Raw genomic sequence first — 15,756 nt, 5'->3', positions numbered from 1 at the left:
CCATTGACTATCGGAGCATGACCATAAAACATATCTCTCATATAAATAGAAAAACCATTATTGTCGGATTTAAATGAGTAGCCATCTCGTATTAAACGAGATCCTGATACAATGTTCATGCTCAGACATGGCACTAAATAACAATTATTGAGGTTTATAACTAATCCCGTAGGTAAATGCAGAGGTAGCGTGCCGACGGCGATCACATCGACCTTGGAACCATTCCCGACGCGCATCGTCACCTCGTCCTTCTCCAGTTTCCGTTTATTCCGCAGCTCCTGTGGTGAGTTACAAATATGAGTAACGGCACCGGTATCAAATACCCAGGAGTTACTACGAGTACTGGTAAGGTACACATCAATCACATGTATATCAAATATACCTTTGGTGTTGCCGGCCTTCTTATCCGCTAAGTATTTAGGGCAGTTCCGCTTCCAGTGACCCTTCCCTTTGCAATAAAAGCACTCTGTCTCAGGCTTGGGTCCATTCTTTGACTTCTTCCCAACAGCTTGCTTGCCGGGCGCAGCAACTTCCTTGCCGTCCTTCTTGAAGTTCTTTTTACCCTTGCCCTTCTTGAACTTAGTGGTTTTATTCATCATCAACACTTGATGTTCCTTCTTGACTTCTACCTCTGCTGATTTCAGCATAGCAAATACTTCAGGAATGGTCTTTACCATCCCCTGCATATTGAAGTTCATCACAAAGCTCTTGTAGCTTGGTGGAAGCGACTAGAGGATTCTGTCAATGACCGCGTCATCCGGGAGATTAACTCCCAGCTGAGTCAAGCGGTTATGCAACCCAGACATAGTGAGTATGTGTTCACTGATAGAACTATTTTCCTCCATCTTACAGCTGAAGAATTTATCGGAGACTTCGTATCTCTCGATCCGGGCATGAGCTTGAAAAACCATTTTTAGCTCTTCGAACATCTCATATGCTCCATGTCTCTCAAAACGCTTTTGGAGCCCCGGCTCTAGGCTGTAAAGCATGCCGCACTGAACGAGGGAGTAGTCATCAGTACGTGTCTGCCAAGCGTTCATAGCGTCTTGGTTCTGTGGGACGGGTGGATCACCTAGCCGTGCTTGTAGGACATAATCTTTCTTGGCAGCTATGAGGATGATCCTCAGGTTCCGGACCCAGTCCGTATAGTTGCTGCCATCGTCTTTCAGCTTGGTTTTCTCTAGGAACGCGTTGAAATTGAATACAACGTTGGCCATTTGATCTACAGGACATATTGTAAAGATTTTAGACTAAGTTCATGATAATCAAGTTCATCTAATCAAATTATTAATGAACTCCCACTCAGATTAGACATCCCTCTAGTCATCTAAGTGTTACACGATCCAAGTCAACTAATCCGTGTCCGATTTAACACGTGAGACGGACTAGTCATCGTCGGTGAACATCTCCATGTTGATCGTATCTTCCATACGACTCGTGTTCGACCTTTCGGTCTCTGTGTTCCGAGGCCATGTCTTCACATGCTTAGGCTCGTCAAGTTAACCCTAAGTGTTTTTGCATGTGTAAAACTTCTTACACCCGTTGTATGTGACGAAAGGATCTATCACACCCGATTAACACGTGGTGCTTCGAAGCGAACTGTAGCAACGGTGCACAGTTAGGGGAGAACACTTCTTGAAATTGTTGTAAGGGATCATCTTATTTACTACCGTTTAAGTAAACAAGATGCAAAACATGATAAACATCACATGCAATCAAATAATAATAGTGACATGATATGGCCAATATCACATAGCTCCTTTGATCTCCATCTTGGGGCTCCATGATCATCCTTGTAATCGTCATACTCATCGACATATAAGTCGTGATTCCTATTACAAGAACATGATCAATCTCATACATCACATATATCATTCATCACATCCTTTTGGCCATATCACATCACATAGCATACCCTGCAAAAACAAGTTAGACGTCCTCTAATTGTTGTTTGCATGTTTTACGTGGCTGCTATGGGTTTCTAGCAAGAACGTTTCTTACCTACGCAAACCAACACGTGATATGCCAATTGCTATTTACCCTTCATAAGGACCCTTTTCATCGAATCCGATCCGACTAAAGTGGGAGAGACAGACACCCGCTAGCCACCTTATGCAACTAGTGCATGTCAGTCGGTGGAACCTCTCACGTAAGAGTACGTGTAAGGTCGGTCCGGGCCGCTTCATCCCACGATGCCGCCGAATCAAGATAAGACTAGTAACGGCAAGCATATTGAACAAAATCAACGCCCACAACTACTTTGTGTTCTACTCGTGCAAGAGAACTACGCATAGACCTAGCTCATGATGCCACTGTTGGGGAACGTTGCAGAAAACAAAAATTTTCCTACGGTTTTTCACCAAGATCCATCTAGGAGTTCATCTAGCAACGAGTGATTAGATGCATCTATCTACGTACCTTGTGAATCGCGAGCGGAAGCGTTCAAAGAAGGGGGATGATGTAGTCGAACACGAACGGTGATTCAAACCCGATGATCAAGCACGAACGGACGGTGCCCGCGTTCAACACACGTACGGAACGGATGACGTCTCCTCCTTTCTTGGATCCAGCAAGGGGGGAAGAGAGGTTGAAATGAGATCAGCAGCAACGACGGCGTGGTGGTGGATGCAGGGCGTCACAGGTGGCAGGGCTTTGCCTATACTACGAGAGAGAGACGTAACGGGAGAGAGGGAAGCACCAAAGGCTGAGGTATGAAATCCTCCCTCTCCTCAACTATATATAGGAGGGCCAAGGGGGGATGGTGCGCCAGCCCAGGAGATCTAATCTCCTTGGTGCGGCGGCAGGGGAAGGGTTTCCCTCCCCCCCAAGGCACCTCGGGGTGCCTTCCACCACTTGGACTCCTCCTGGTGGAAACCCTAGGCGCATGGGCTAGTAGGGCTGGTGCCCTTGGCCCATGAAGGCCAAGGCGCACCCCCTACAGCCCATGTGGCCCCCCGGGACAGGTGGCCCCACCCGGTGGGCCCCCGGGACCCCTCCGGTGGTCCCGGTACAATACCGATAACCCCGAAACTTGTCCCGATGGCCGAAACAGCACTTCCTATATATAATTCTTTACCTCCGGACCATTCCGGAACTCCTCGTGACGTCCGGGATCTCATCCGGGACTCCGAACAACATTCGGGTTACTGCATATACATATCTCAACCCTAGCGTCACCGAACCTTAAGTGTGTAGACCCTACGGGTTCGGGAGACAAGCAGACATGACCGAGACGACTCTCCGGTCAATAACCAACAGCGGGATCTGGATACCCATGATGGCTCCCACATGCTCCACGATGATCTCATCGGATGAACCACGATGTCGAGGATTAATCAACCCCGTATACAATTCCCTTTGTCAATCGGTATGTTACTTGCCCGAGACTCGATCGTCGGTATCCCAATACCTTGTTCAATCTCGTTACCGGCAAGTCACTTTACTCGTACCGTAATGCATGATCCCGTGATCAACCACTTGGTCACCTTGATCTCATAATGATGATGCATTACCGAGTGGGCCCAGTGATACCTCTCCGTTATCCAGAGTGACAAATCCCAGTCTCGATCCGTGTCAACCCAACAGACACTTTCGGAGATACCTGTAATGCACCTTTATAGTCACCCAGTTACGTTGTGACGTTTGATACACCCAAAGCACTCCTACGGTATCCGGGAGTTACACGATCTCATGGTCAAAGGAAAAGATACTTGACATTGGAAAAGCTCTAGCAAACGAACTACATGATCTTTGTACTATGCTTAGGATTGGGTCTTGTCCATCACATCATTCTCCTAATGATGTGATCCCGTTATCAATGACATCCAATGTCCATAGCCAGGAAATCATGACTATCTGTTGATCAACGAGCTAGTCAACTAGAGGCTTACTAGGGACATATTATGGTCTATGTATTCACACGTGTATTACGATTTCCGGATAATACAGTTATAGCATGAATAAAGACAATTATCATGAACAAAGAAATATAATAATAATGCTTTTATTATTGCCTCTAGGGCATATTTCCAACACCCCCCCGGGGGCCAGTGCTTGTCTAAGTGTTGGTCCGAACTAGAGTCCTTTGCAGCGCCACCTCGGGGAACTTGAGGGCTGGTTTTAGTTGTACGGAGCGCTCATCCGGTGTTGCCCTGAGAACGAGATATGTGCAGCTCGTATCAGGATGTCGGCGCATCGGGCGGTCTTGCTGGTCTTGTTTTACTTTTCGAAATGTCTTGTAACCGGGATTCCGAGCCTGATCGGGTCTTCCCTCTAGAAGGAATATCCTTCGTTGACCGTGAGAGCTTGTGATGGGCTAAGTTGGGACACCCCTGCAGGGATTTGAACTTTCGAAAGCCGTGCCCGCGGTTATGGGCAGATGGGAATTTGTTAATGTCCGGTTGTAGAAAACCTGAAGTTGACCTTAATTAAAATACATCAACCGCGTGTGTAACCGTGAGGGTCTCTTCTCGGCGGAGTCCGGGAAGTGAACACGGTGTTGGAGTTATGCTTGACGTAGGTTGTTCTAGGATCACTTCTTGATCATACTTTTATCGACCGTACTTTGCCTTCTCTTCTCGCTCTCATTTGCATATGTTAGCCACCATATATGCTAGTCGCTTGCTGCAGCTCCACCTCATACCTTTTACCTTACCCATAAGCTTAAATAGTCTTGATCGCGAGGGTGTGAGATTGCTGAGTCCCCGTGACTCACAGATAGTTCCAAAACCAGCTTGCAGGTGCCGTTGAACCGTGCAGATGACGCAACCAAGCTCACGGAGGAGCTCGATGAAGATCTTGTCATTTGTGTTGTTTCTTTCTAGTTGATCAGCAGTGGAGCCCGGTTGGGGTCGATCGGGGATATGTGTAGCTTTTGGGGTAGTCTTCTTTTATTTTGGCTCCGTAGTCGGGCCCTGATTGTATTTGGATGATGTAATGCTTTTTTCATGTATTTGTATGAAGTGGCGATTGTAAGCCAACTATGTATTTCTTTCCCTTATGTATTACATGGGTTGTGTGAAGATTACCTCACTTGCGACATTGCTTTCAATGCGGTTATGCCTTTAAGTCATGCTTCGACACGTGGGAGATATAGCCGCATCGAGGGCGTTACAAGCGTACACCTATATTGTGGTGTGATAACTTAGGGGCAACTTACCTAACGGCGAATCCAGTGTTTCATGCTTGTACTAAACACATTGAGATTGATTTCCATTTTGTGAGAGAACGAGTAGCTGCTTGTGAACTGGAAGTCAGGTTTATTCTTACAGATGATCAGTTAGCTGATGTATTTACCAAACCGCTACTAGACAGATGCTAGACCGCTTTAGAACCAATCTGAATCTTGTATGTAGTTCAGATTGAGGGGGCATGTAAAATAGGGTCTAGTTTATTGTACTTGTACACATACTCATATACGTATATAACTGTATTGTGATCATCTATATATTGAGACGTGAGGCTGGATGTCAACCACCCACGCAAAACCCTAAACCCTACGTTTAACTTCCATCCCTTGCCAAGCAGGCAGCAGCCCTTGTACTTCTGACAATTTCTCTCCCTATTTCTTTCCTCGTCACACCACTCCTTACATTTGCATCATTCACATATATTCTTGATAATTTCACTTCAAACTTGTTCAATTTGAAACAAGTTTAATTTGTGTTATTCTCAAAAGATTCTCACTTAAAAAAATCCCATTTGGATAGTTTCAAATATTTCCACTAGCCTTTCAATATTTCCTTGCCATTTAAGAAATGTCATATATTTTGATTCAGTTTTCTATTATTTCACTCACTCTTTACAGTATAAAAAAAGATCAAAATTATAGTTCATAGCTGTTCACATCAACTTCAATTATTTTAGTCAAATTTGAACAAGTTAGGAACAATGGTGTGAGCAAAAACGACAATACATTGAAGGTCAAAACTTGTTAGGAGGTTTCAGAAACAACACAGAATATATCGAGTCTTTGTTGCCATGGAACATTTGTAATTTAGTCCATGTAATGGATCTTTCATTAAAGCTTGTTGACGTATCATTGCATAGCATAATTTCAAACTCATTGATAATTTTTTATAATGGAATTGTGTATCTTCAAAGTATTAATGCTTATGTTTTCACCCTCATACCCCCCCCCAAAAAAAACAATCCAATGCTTCTACTCACTTCAGGCCCATTTCTCTACCGAACAGCACAATTAAAATCATCACCAAGTTATCGGCTAACAAATTGCAAAAGCTAATTCTCAAGCTGATGCATATCAACCAATATGGTTTTCTGCAAGATAGATCAATTCAAGATTGCTTAGCCTGGGCTTTTGAGTATTTACACTAGTGCCTTCAGTCCAACAGGGAAATGGTCAATCTGAAACTTGAGTTTGAAAAGGCTTTTAATCTGATTGAGCATAATCTAATTTTTGACATTTTGGATGCCAAAGGTTTTGAGCATACATGGATTAATTCTATCAAGATGAGTTTTGGTTCAGGGACATTCCTATGTTCTTTTAAATGGCATTCCTAGCAAGGAGATCCAGTGCAAAATGGGAGTAAGACGAGGGATCATTTATCTTCTTTCATCTTTGTGTTGGAATCAGACTTTCTTCAGTCTATCCTCAATGAAGCTATGCCTAACTCAATCACTCAAGCTCCTCTACCAATGACATCATGCCCAGGTTTCCTTGTTTATTCATTATGCAGATGATACCATTTTAGTCCTACATGCAATTGAAAGTCGGGTCGTGCAGATTAAAAAGATCTTGATGCACTTTGCTTCTCAAAATGGTCTCAAGGTCAATTATTAAAAAAAAGTCATTGTGCCAATCAATGTAAATGCTGCCAAAATGAATACTATTGTTAGTATGCTTCTGTGTCAACACGGATCTTTCCCATTCACCTATTTGGGACTCCCACTTACACTAGTGCAGAAATGCTTATACGCAATTTTAATGTGCCACTTTGAATCCATGTCATTGTTATTTTTTGAAATAACAGTGGCATAGACAGATTTCACATACTGATAACCTATTACTGGTGGCGTGGCTCGATTTTCACTCGCACCGATGTGGGGGGCCCAGTGTCCTGGCTGGTCATAAGGTAGTAGTGGCGTCGAAAAATAACAACACCCCACCGGTATCGAAATACTGGTGGTGTGGCTCTTAACTGGCACGCCATAAATATTTTATGTTTGGTGAGCTACGAGTAAGGTACATAATAGTGGCGTGAAATGATAAGAATTTTGAATAAACATTCTTATTTATTAAAACCGTAAATATTTGAGTCCTATGTTTTGTCATATCATATACACTTCAAAATAAATATTTTTGGAAGAAAAATAGTTTAATTCTTCCAATAAAAACAACTCTAGCCTAAATATACCAAAAAAGCCTGAATAATACTAAAAATAAGATTAATAAATAAAATAAATAAAACAAAAAGCTTAGCTACCAGTGGCATGGGCCCAGCTCCTCATGCCACCCGAAGCCCAAGACCCAAAAATGGGCCTCCCCCCCCTCCCCCCCCCCCCCCCCTCCCCCCCCCCTTCCCGCGTTGTTTGGAGAACCTTTTAAACATTCAAACCAAGCCTTTGTCCAATTCATTGTTCTCCAACAGATTAGAGCTCAAGTACCCTCCTCAAACGCACATGATTCTTGGTCATGTTCATGGAATTTTAGGCAATTCTCCTATGCTAAAATGTACAAGCACCTGATGGGACAGTCTGATTCCAGTATTTTATTCAAATGGATCTGGAAATGTGCTAGCAGAATAAGGCACAAGATTTTCCTCTCGATAGTTATGCATGACATAATCAATACCAGAAGCCTTCTTGAACGCGGAAAGTTTAACATGGAGACCTATGAATGTGTGCTTTGCTCTGAAGCAATCGAAGAAACTGCTTTGCATATTCTCTAGGACTATACTTTTGCCCAAGCATGCTTGGAAGAAATTTCTCCTAATAGAGACAGAGGCATTTTCGTAATTGATAAAATTCTGCTTATGAAACAGAAGCTTCCCGAGAAAATTGCTACGGACATAATTATTATGGGATGATGGTGGAGAATTTGGATGCAGAGAAATGAAAAAAAAAACAGAAACTAAGTCCCCGCCATTCTATCCCGGAGTCTAATTTGAAGCATGATCTCCTCTTGGTCACAATAAACACATATTCGCATATTGAAAGACATAAACACATACCACATAAACAACAGGTAAATTTGTCCCGCTGCGGGTGTTGCCATTCATGTAACACTACTCTGCCGGGACTCTCTACACGCATTTTCCTTCCTCAACATACTACTTGCAGTAGGCAAACCACCTACTGTTTTCTTAAAGACCATGGTGCAGAGTTCCTTCTCAAAATCAAAGGCGCGGTGTTCCCGTCAGATTTATTTATCTGGCTACTACGTGTACTAATTAACAGACAGACTGAATACAAGCGCCATGTCGCATAGGAAACAACTCCTTTCTCCCACGTTTTACTCATGTGTCATGTGTGGTCTTCAGACGGTAAAAGCAAGGGATCACCTCTGCTCTGTTTCAGCCGACAGTTTGCTAAGTGCTCCTAGCACTGCCCTGGCATTAAGCTGGGACATGATTTTGTGGATAATGTTTCAAACTCTTCTTTAAAGGATTAATCTGCAGATACAGGAAAGTGTTGAAAGGTGAGCTCAACTTAGTCTTCCATAGAGCATCTGGCTTACCAACTTCAGGTAAAACAGGAGAGATGTATGTAAAATAATTAGTGTGTGAAGAACTAGGTATTCAGGCTATATACGAATAAGAGTTCTGCAGAAATCAGTCTCCGTACCCACTTTCCTTCCTGAACATACTTGTTCAGCCACTAGTTCCTTGCCATCTTGGTCAGTTTTCTCTCCCAGCTCAGTGGTGAACATCTCGTTGCTACTCCCACTGTCAGCAGTGGCAAATTTCAGACGACCATCCACTGGACTTGTAGTGAGAGAATCGCTAGCCCTCTCTTGTGTGTGTGTGTGTACACTTAACATAGCCCTCTCTTGCCATCTCATCCAAAGGGAAGTGCCTTATATATGTTGGCACAGAACTTTTTTTTGTCAATGTGGGGCTAAACCTCACATGCCCTCCACTATTTTCACTTCTCACCATATTCCAAAAATTATTTGGGCCGAGTCCACTTTGGGCCAAAGGGCCCATAAATTGTTCCACCAATTATGAGTTTTTTTTAAAGTCCGACAATTGTGAGGTGTGTATGACATAAGAAAACAGATGAATTCCATTGCCAGAAGTGTATAGATTTCATCTGTTTTGCTGTGAAGGGGAATCTGTGTTGCAGTTCAGGATTATATTCGTGACTGACAGTGTTGGTGAGGTGTTGCAGAAGGAAATCATGAATAAATTGGAGTCAGCCTTTCGAACATTCTGGAATTTATTTTGATCATTTACAGAAGGAAATTTAAAAAAAAGACAAAAATAAAAACATTACTTAAAGCTTGAACAAATAAAAATACAAAAGGAAAAAAGAAAAATCATTACATAAAAACTTCTGCTGATCTGCAGATTGCTTCCTTGAATAGTACTGCTAACTGTTGGAATTTTTTTAAGTTGGAGTAGATGATATATTTTGAAAATTAACTTCAGCATTCATTCTTGGGGAAAAACCATCACTAACTTTGAAAGAGGGTCCAACTAAGCAATCCAACACTTTGATAACAAGGCTCTTAGACCATCCTTGAGAAACGTCGGGCTTGTCGGCATTGGGAGACTGAACAACTCCAACGAGTTGCTTCACGGTCTGAAGACAACAAAAAGAAGAAACATGAAACTAGATGGGAATAGTGCACTGCAAGCTGGTGAAGGGCACACTGTCAAAATCTCAGACTTCACAGAAAATGGAACAACCAATTAATGTAATCAAATAATAGTGAAAGTGGGAAAAGGCGCACTGTAAGAAATCTATCAATAGCACTGTAAAAAATCAAAATAAAAAATGCTCTGACAACAGCCTGAACACACTATAAAATCATATCAGAGGCGTTGTAAACAAAATACTAGGAGCTACCAGAACTTACAACAAATGACATCATGCATGTTTACTTTGACCATAAAACTGTAAAAATCTTACTGAAGCACACTGTAAAATCAGATCAGAGGCGCTGTAAACAGAATACTATGAGCTACCAAAACTTACTGTAAATGACAACACATTTACTTGGATCATAAAAACAGTAAATTTTACTGAACCACACTGTAAAAAAATGAAACAATGGTACAGTAAAATCAAAACTCTTACAGAGGCAATGAAAGTTCAGATCAGAGGCACTGTAAAAGAAATGCTAGGAGCTACCAACAGGAAATGAAACACAACATGGGTGAGCATTGAAGAGAAAAAAAACTAATTACTTACATGATTCACATAGAAATCAAACAATGCTTAGTCCAAAATACCTTCATCCATAGACAAATCTTGCAGAAAGCGAAATGAAACTTAGTTAAAACTAGGGTGCAGGAAAATCAAAACAAGCAGAATGGTCTGTTGAAAAGGAAAACTTAAACCTGCGACACTTTGAAACAATCATCTTCAGCACATAGTCGTCGGGGATAAAAGGTTTTTCTGAAGAATCTACATTGTCATCAGGAGAGAGTTCATTGGTTCCCTGCCCACAAACCTTCCTCAGTCTGCCCATTTGTTTCACTAACCATGGTCAAATGATTATGGTTGTAAACTAATAATAACAGCTGAATGAACACTCTCCGAAGACTAATAGGCATAGTGAACTAAATCATTTCTATCATTCACAAAAAAAATCACAGAGAGAACCACTTTTTTTTTAAAAAAAGAGGGACTTCCCGGCCTCTGCATCAGAACGATGCATACGGCCAACTTTATTAATAAGCAAATAGGTTAACAGAGAGAACCACTTACATAACAACTAACTAAAAATCATACTAAGACAGTCAATCAGGAGTTCAGGACTGCAACTAAGACACACAAAAAGACCACCTAAAATCAATGAAAAAAATAGCGTGCTACAGCAAAATAGCGGCGATCTCAAAATATGCTATTAGCGTGTGCTATATCGCGCTATAGCGTGCTATTAGCGAGACGTTGTACACCGATATATTTAGCGAGGCAATTTTCAATACGCTATAGCGTGCTTTTAGCGACGCTATAGCGCGCTATTTTTTCCAGTGCCTGAAATATGCCACGGCTATACCAGGAAGCACCACATGTAAATGTAATCAGAGAAGAACTCGAAATCAAAATTGGGGAGAGAGGTGCAGCGATGGGGAGAGAATAAACTCTTCCCATCGAGCAGGGAAAGAAGACCTCGAAATCAAAACTGCCATGACCCTCTCTCTCTCTCCCTCTCCCCCTCTCCCTCCCCCTCTCTCTCTCTCTCTCTCCCTCTCTCTCTCTCTCTCTCTCTGACTCACCGAGCTCTCGGCCTGAAAAATATTGCGGGCCTGATAACAAGAACCAAACAATCCAAAGCTCAAAAAAACAGCACGAATCGCAACCCAGCGATCTGACGGACAGAAAAAACGAATGAACGCCAATTGATTTCATCCGGCTTAAAATTAGCAACTCCGTTAAATTTTTCAGAGTTTCACCGTAGATTTCATCCATTCCAGTGCCATGTTTCTCTCGAACGTATGCGGGCTATAGAAGTCAGAAGGAGGGTGATCCATGGTATGGGTCCCGTTGTTCTCTTGCTCTACGGGGTTGTTTTAGGCGGTTATAACAGATTTTACGCTTAAGAAAAACTAGTTCTCCACAAAAGGGGGATTCGGGCACTGCTAATGTTGTCGAACCTACTGGTGGTAGCACTGGTTAATTAGTAAGGCAAAGGGTGATCGATCTATAAGTGGCTACATGTAGGAGAAGGAGAGTGTCAGCTCGAGGGATATCTTGTGCTTCGGCTCCGCCTCCGGCTCAAGCAGCGCCTGGTGGATGCCCCCGGCTGTTGCCTCCGTCGCCACGCTGTGGCTGTGCGAGGACGGCTGCAGATGGCCGGAGCTGCAGCTTGCGCCGCCGCCAGTGCCGGCGCCCGAGGAACGCTGCAGAACACAAAACTCGTTGAGGAACGCTATGAGTGTAACCAACATGTGTTTTCGGGGCAACAAGTTACAAGTCTGTCGATACCTCGTGGCACCGCGTGACGTTGCCTTCGTCGTCGACGAGGTAGCCCGCCTCGGCGCAGAGCGCCCGGAGCACGTCGTTCTGGTCGGCATGCTTGGGCAGCGCGTACCCGGCATTGGCGCGCAGGCCGGCGTAGATCCTGGTGGCCACCTGCCGCCGGCGCCGCTCCCGCTGCCGGTTGTTCTCCCGCTCCCGCGGCGTCGGGTGCCGGAGCGACGTCTTCACCGCGCCGCCCCGCGCCTGCCGCCGCACCGTCCACGGGCCCCGCGTCGACCGGATGCAACCCCTCCTCCCCGCCGCCACCGCCACCGCCATGGCCTCCTCCCCCACAGCTCCAGCGGCCACCTCCATTGGCGCCACCACCGACTTGGCCACTCCTTCCATTGGCTCCTGCTGGCTACGACCTAGCTCGATCCTTCTAGCTCCCACTCAACATCGTGTACTGATATTTATAGGGGAGCCCGAGGCTTGTTGCGATCTGTTTCGGACTAATTTGCCCCTGTGCATGCCCGATCAGAGGGGGAGTAATAATTTACTTTGCTGCGTGCTATGGGGTTGGGTGGGCGCTTCTGCATGGCGATTTGATTCGCTGGGGCTCAGCTCAGCTGCAGAGAGATCGCCATGTGTCCTTGCTCCAACCACCTCCGGTTAAGTTGGATTATAAGTATTCTGCTGTCACGGCCCAAATATTCGTCCGTCTTCGCTCGCTGCTCCTTCCTCGCCTGGTCTGCCATACGCAAAAGGAATACTGAATCGCCTCACACAAGAATGGCAACGCGCAGAAGAAACGGAGGGAGTGCATACACACTCAATCTGAGTGAGAGAGTGTGAGTGGCAGGGGGAGGGAATAAGGTGGTTGGCGCCTGGAGGCAGCACGTAACATCTGTGTGGCGTTGGGTGGTACGCTGCACACCTGCATGCATGCTAGGGGTTAAATCAAGGAGGAATCAAGATGCCGGCATGAAGCAGCCGTTGGGCCCAGTACTTCCAGGAGAATGAAGCCAATTGGAAGTGAGTGGCACTCGGATGAAAATGATTGATTGGAAGTACAGTAGTACACTGAGATGAAAATGATTGATTGGGGAATCATTCTCTTATCTGTATATTTTTCGTTGGCTTCTTGCCCACATTTGGATCCTGCCTGCCTCTCCCAGCTTTTGCTTTCGGGCTACCCACTTTGCATGCTAGCACGTATAGGAGTACATGCATATGCAAGTCTAGACTCAACTAGTGTGTACTTGGCCTATCTAGCCTGATGGTTGGGTGGTTGCCTAGAGGAACATGCAGTGCATGTATGCTGCGCGGTGCGCATGTACTAGTGCAATGCAAGTGTGCATGCTACTATAATACTAGATCAGATAAGCAGCTTAATCAATTGTAATTCAGGTTTAAGATTGTACGTAGTCATGCATGCATGCATGAGATACACATGATGCCGGTGTCAGAGATTTTATCATGCTTAGTGGTACAACAGTACCCCCTCGGATTAGTTGGGTGGTCAAAAGGGGGAGGAACCACCCAATCTTGATGCATGCCTCGTGGGTCATGACTTGTGTGCACACACGAATCTCACAGTTTTTCATGCATGCACCCTACGTTTTGGTCACGGCTCAGGTATGCCGGACGGCCACACCCACACTCACACCGCACATGTCTGCATGAGAGTGCACGATGACCAGAGAGGATTTAACCACACACGATTAACGCCCGTATCCTACATGTAGAGAGCAGGATTAAGCTGAAATCTCTTGTCCGAAAATATTCCCTCCGTCTCAAAATGTAATATCATTTTTTACACTAATAGGATTTACTAAAATATAGTTAAAGCCGGCATGGCGTTGGTTAATTTGCTGCATGCAGCAAGAGAGATGCCACTGCGCAAGGAGAAGGACCGAGGTAAAAGAAAGTCACTGCTCGGTGCTTTCGCAGCTTCAGATGCATTTTTCGGGATGATGCAACTTAAAGCTGATATCTCTTGTTTTCCTTCTTATCTACTGCTATCTTCGAGTGTTAGACGAATATACAACATATTTACCAGCACGCCATATTTTTTTGTCACATTGCTGTCGCATGCGTTGTGCTTGTAAGGTTTCACAGAGTACGTGAGTAGTAAGAGCATCTCCAGCCGCGCCTCCAGCTGACCTTCTTCAGGCGTTTTTGTTGCGCCGACATCCAAAAATTGGCTCAGTCGCGTTCCCAGAAACCCGTTTTTCGCCGGTTTGGGTCGAAACTAGCGCCGGCAGACCCAGACCGAACCCGGCGCGCTGGGGGCGCCCGGGGCGCCGGGGCAATTGGTTTTGGCGCGAAAGCAGATGGGTCGTCGAGTCAGCGAGACGCCACTTCGTCGCCCTCATCGCCTCGGTTCCCGCAGGAATCAATGCGAAGGCTGCCGCGTTGCCGCGCCGGTTAGCCTCCATTGATGCCTCTCACGGACAGCGCAATGAACGAGCCGCGACGCGCGTACAGCCACGTGTCGCCCGACATGCAGCCCGTCACCGCCCCGCTACGGCTATAAAACACGACCTCCCCGCCGGTGGACGCCACATCTCTCATTCCCCCCCCCCTCCCCTCCGGCGTAGATAGCAACACTCCTCTTTCCGCCGACGAGAAACATGGCCGAGAGGTACCCAGGCGACGGCGCAGCGGCGAACGGCTTCGGCCGCCACTACCTCCAAGAGTAGGAGGCGCGCCTGCTCTACGAGGCCGAGTACCCGGCGTCCCCGGACATGCGGGTGCCGGGGACGTGGCGCCTGAGCGCCAACGGCGTACCGGTGCCCGAAGGAGCGGCGCGGCGTGCCGAGATCGCCCGCACCTGCTCTTCCCTGACGCAGGCGCAGAGGGACGAGCCGCGCTACGCCGCCGACAGCCACACCCTCTGGACCATGTACTTCCAACGCCGTTGCGCCGAGCAGATCGCCACCACCAACGGCGTCATCCCCGCGGCCACTTCAACGCCAACGGTCGACGCGAGTGGTGGGGCATGCCATGCCGCACCCTCGAGGCCGTACTCGACCACATCGAGACCGGCAACGTGCCGCGCCTCAAGTACCCGCAGCGGCCGACCTTCTCCTGCCGCCGTGGTAGCTCTTGGGCACTGCGGCGGATGGAGCCGGAGTCGTCCTCGTCGTCAGGCTCTGGCTCACCGGCCGCGCCGCTCCACCCCGTCAAGCCCGAGCCGGAGGAGACGCCGCTCGGGCGCCGCACCCGCAGCGGTGCCCTCGTCATCAACGAGGGTGCCCGGCCCTCCCCGCCTGGTCCGGCTCCGGGTAGGCGCCCCCTCCGCCTGGTCCGGCCGAAGCCCGAGCCGGGGCTGCTCCCGGTGAAGCCGGAGCACATCGAGATGGCTGCCCCCGACGACTAGTCCGCTCTCAAGTGGGCGAAGGAGGACTACGTCCGTGAGCAGGTCCGCCGCCAGCGTCGAGCGTATGCGGAGCTCTAGGACCGGCGCCGCGGGCGCGAGGAGCGCGGCGTCATCGTCCTCGACAGTGACGAGGAGACGAGGCCGGGCCATCCAGCGCGCCACCGCGCCTCGCCGACCCTGGCCAGGGCTGCAGCAGCGACGTCGCCGGCCCAAGCCAGCCGCGCGACGATGACGACGACGACGACGGCGGCGGCGACTAAACCCGCTTTTACAGGCTTCTC

The 15,756-nt window shown here is 46.7% G+C and overlaps 1 protein-coding gene across 1 annotated transcript; it reads right to left on the bottom strand.

The window, feature by feature from the left end:
* Positions 1-11,458: 11,458 nt before the first annotated feature.
* Positions 11,459-12,512, bottom strand: LOC125548054 (BES1/BZR1 homolog protein 2-like). Its single transcript, XM_048711749.1, has 2 exons — positions 12,118-12,512; positions 11,459-12,032 (listed from the first exon to the last, which is right to left on the bottom strand). Exons 1-2 carry the CDS (start codon positions 12,496-12,498, stop codon positions 11,844-11,846), a joined length of 570 nt encoding a protein of 189 aa, XP_048567706.1. The 5' UTR covers positions 12,499-12,512; the 3' UTR covers positions 11,459-11,843.
* Between the last annotated feature and the right edge of the window lie 3,244 nt (positions 12,513-15,756).

The sequence above is a fragment of the Triticum urartu genome, chromosome 3 (assembly GCF_003073215.2).
Source record: "Triticum urartu cultivar G1812 chromosome 3, Tu2.1, whole genome shotgun sequence".
NCBI classification, from domain to species: Eukaryota; Viridiplantae; Streptophyta; class Magnoliopsida; order Poales; family Poaceae; genus Triticum; species Triticum urartu.
Note: the sequence above shows the minus strand (reverse complement) of the source record. Positions and strands in the feature narration are given on the sequence as shown.

What these genes read in the sequence shown, in the direction of transcription:
- LOC125548054 (XM_048711749.1), bottom strand. Translation starts at nt 12,498, where the DNA reads ATGGAAGGAGTGGCCAAGTCGGTGGTGGCGCCAATGGAGGTGGCCGCT. An exon ending in ACGTCACGCGGTGCCACGAG is followed by an intron (nt 12,033 to 12,117) that starts GTATCGACAGAC and finishes TGTGTTCTGCAG; the next exon opens with CGTTCCTCGGGCGCCGGCAC.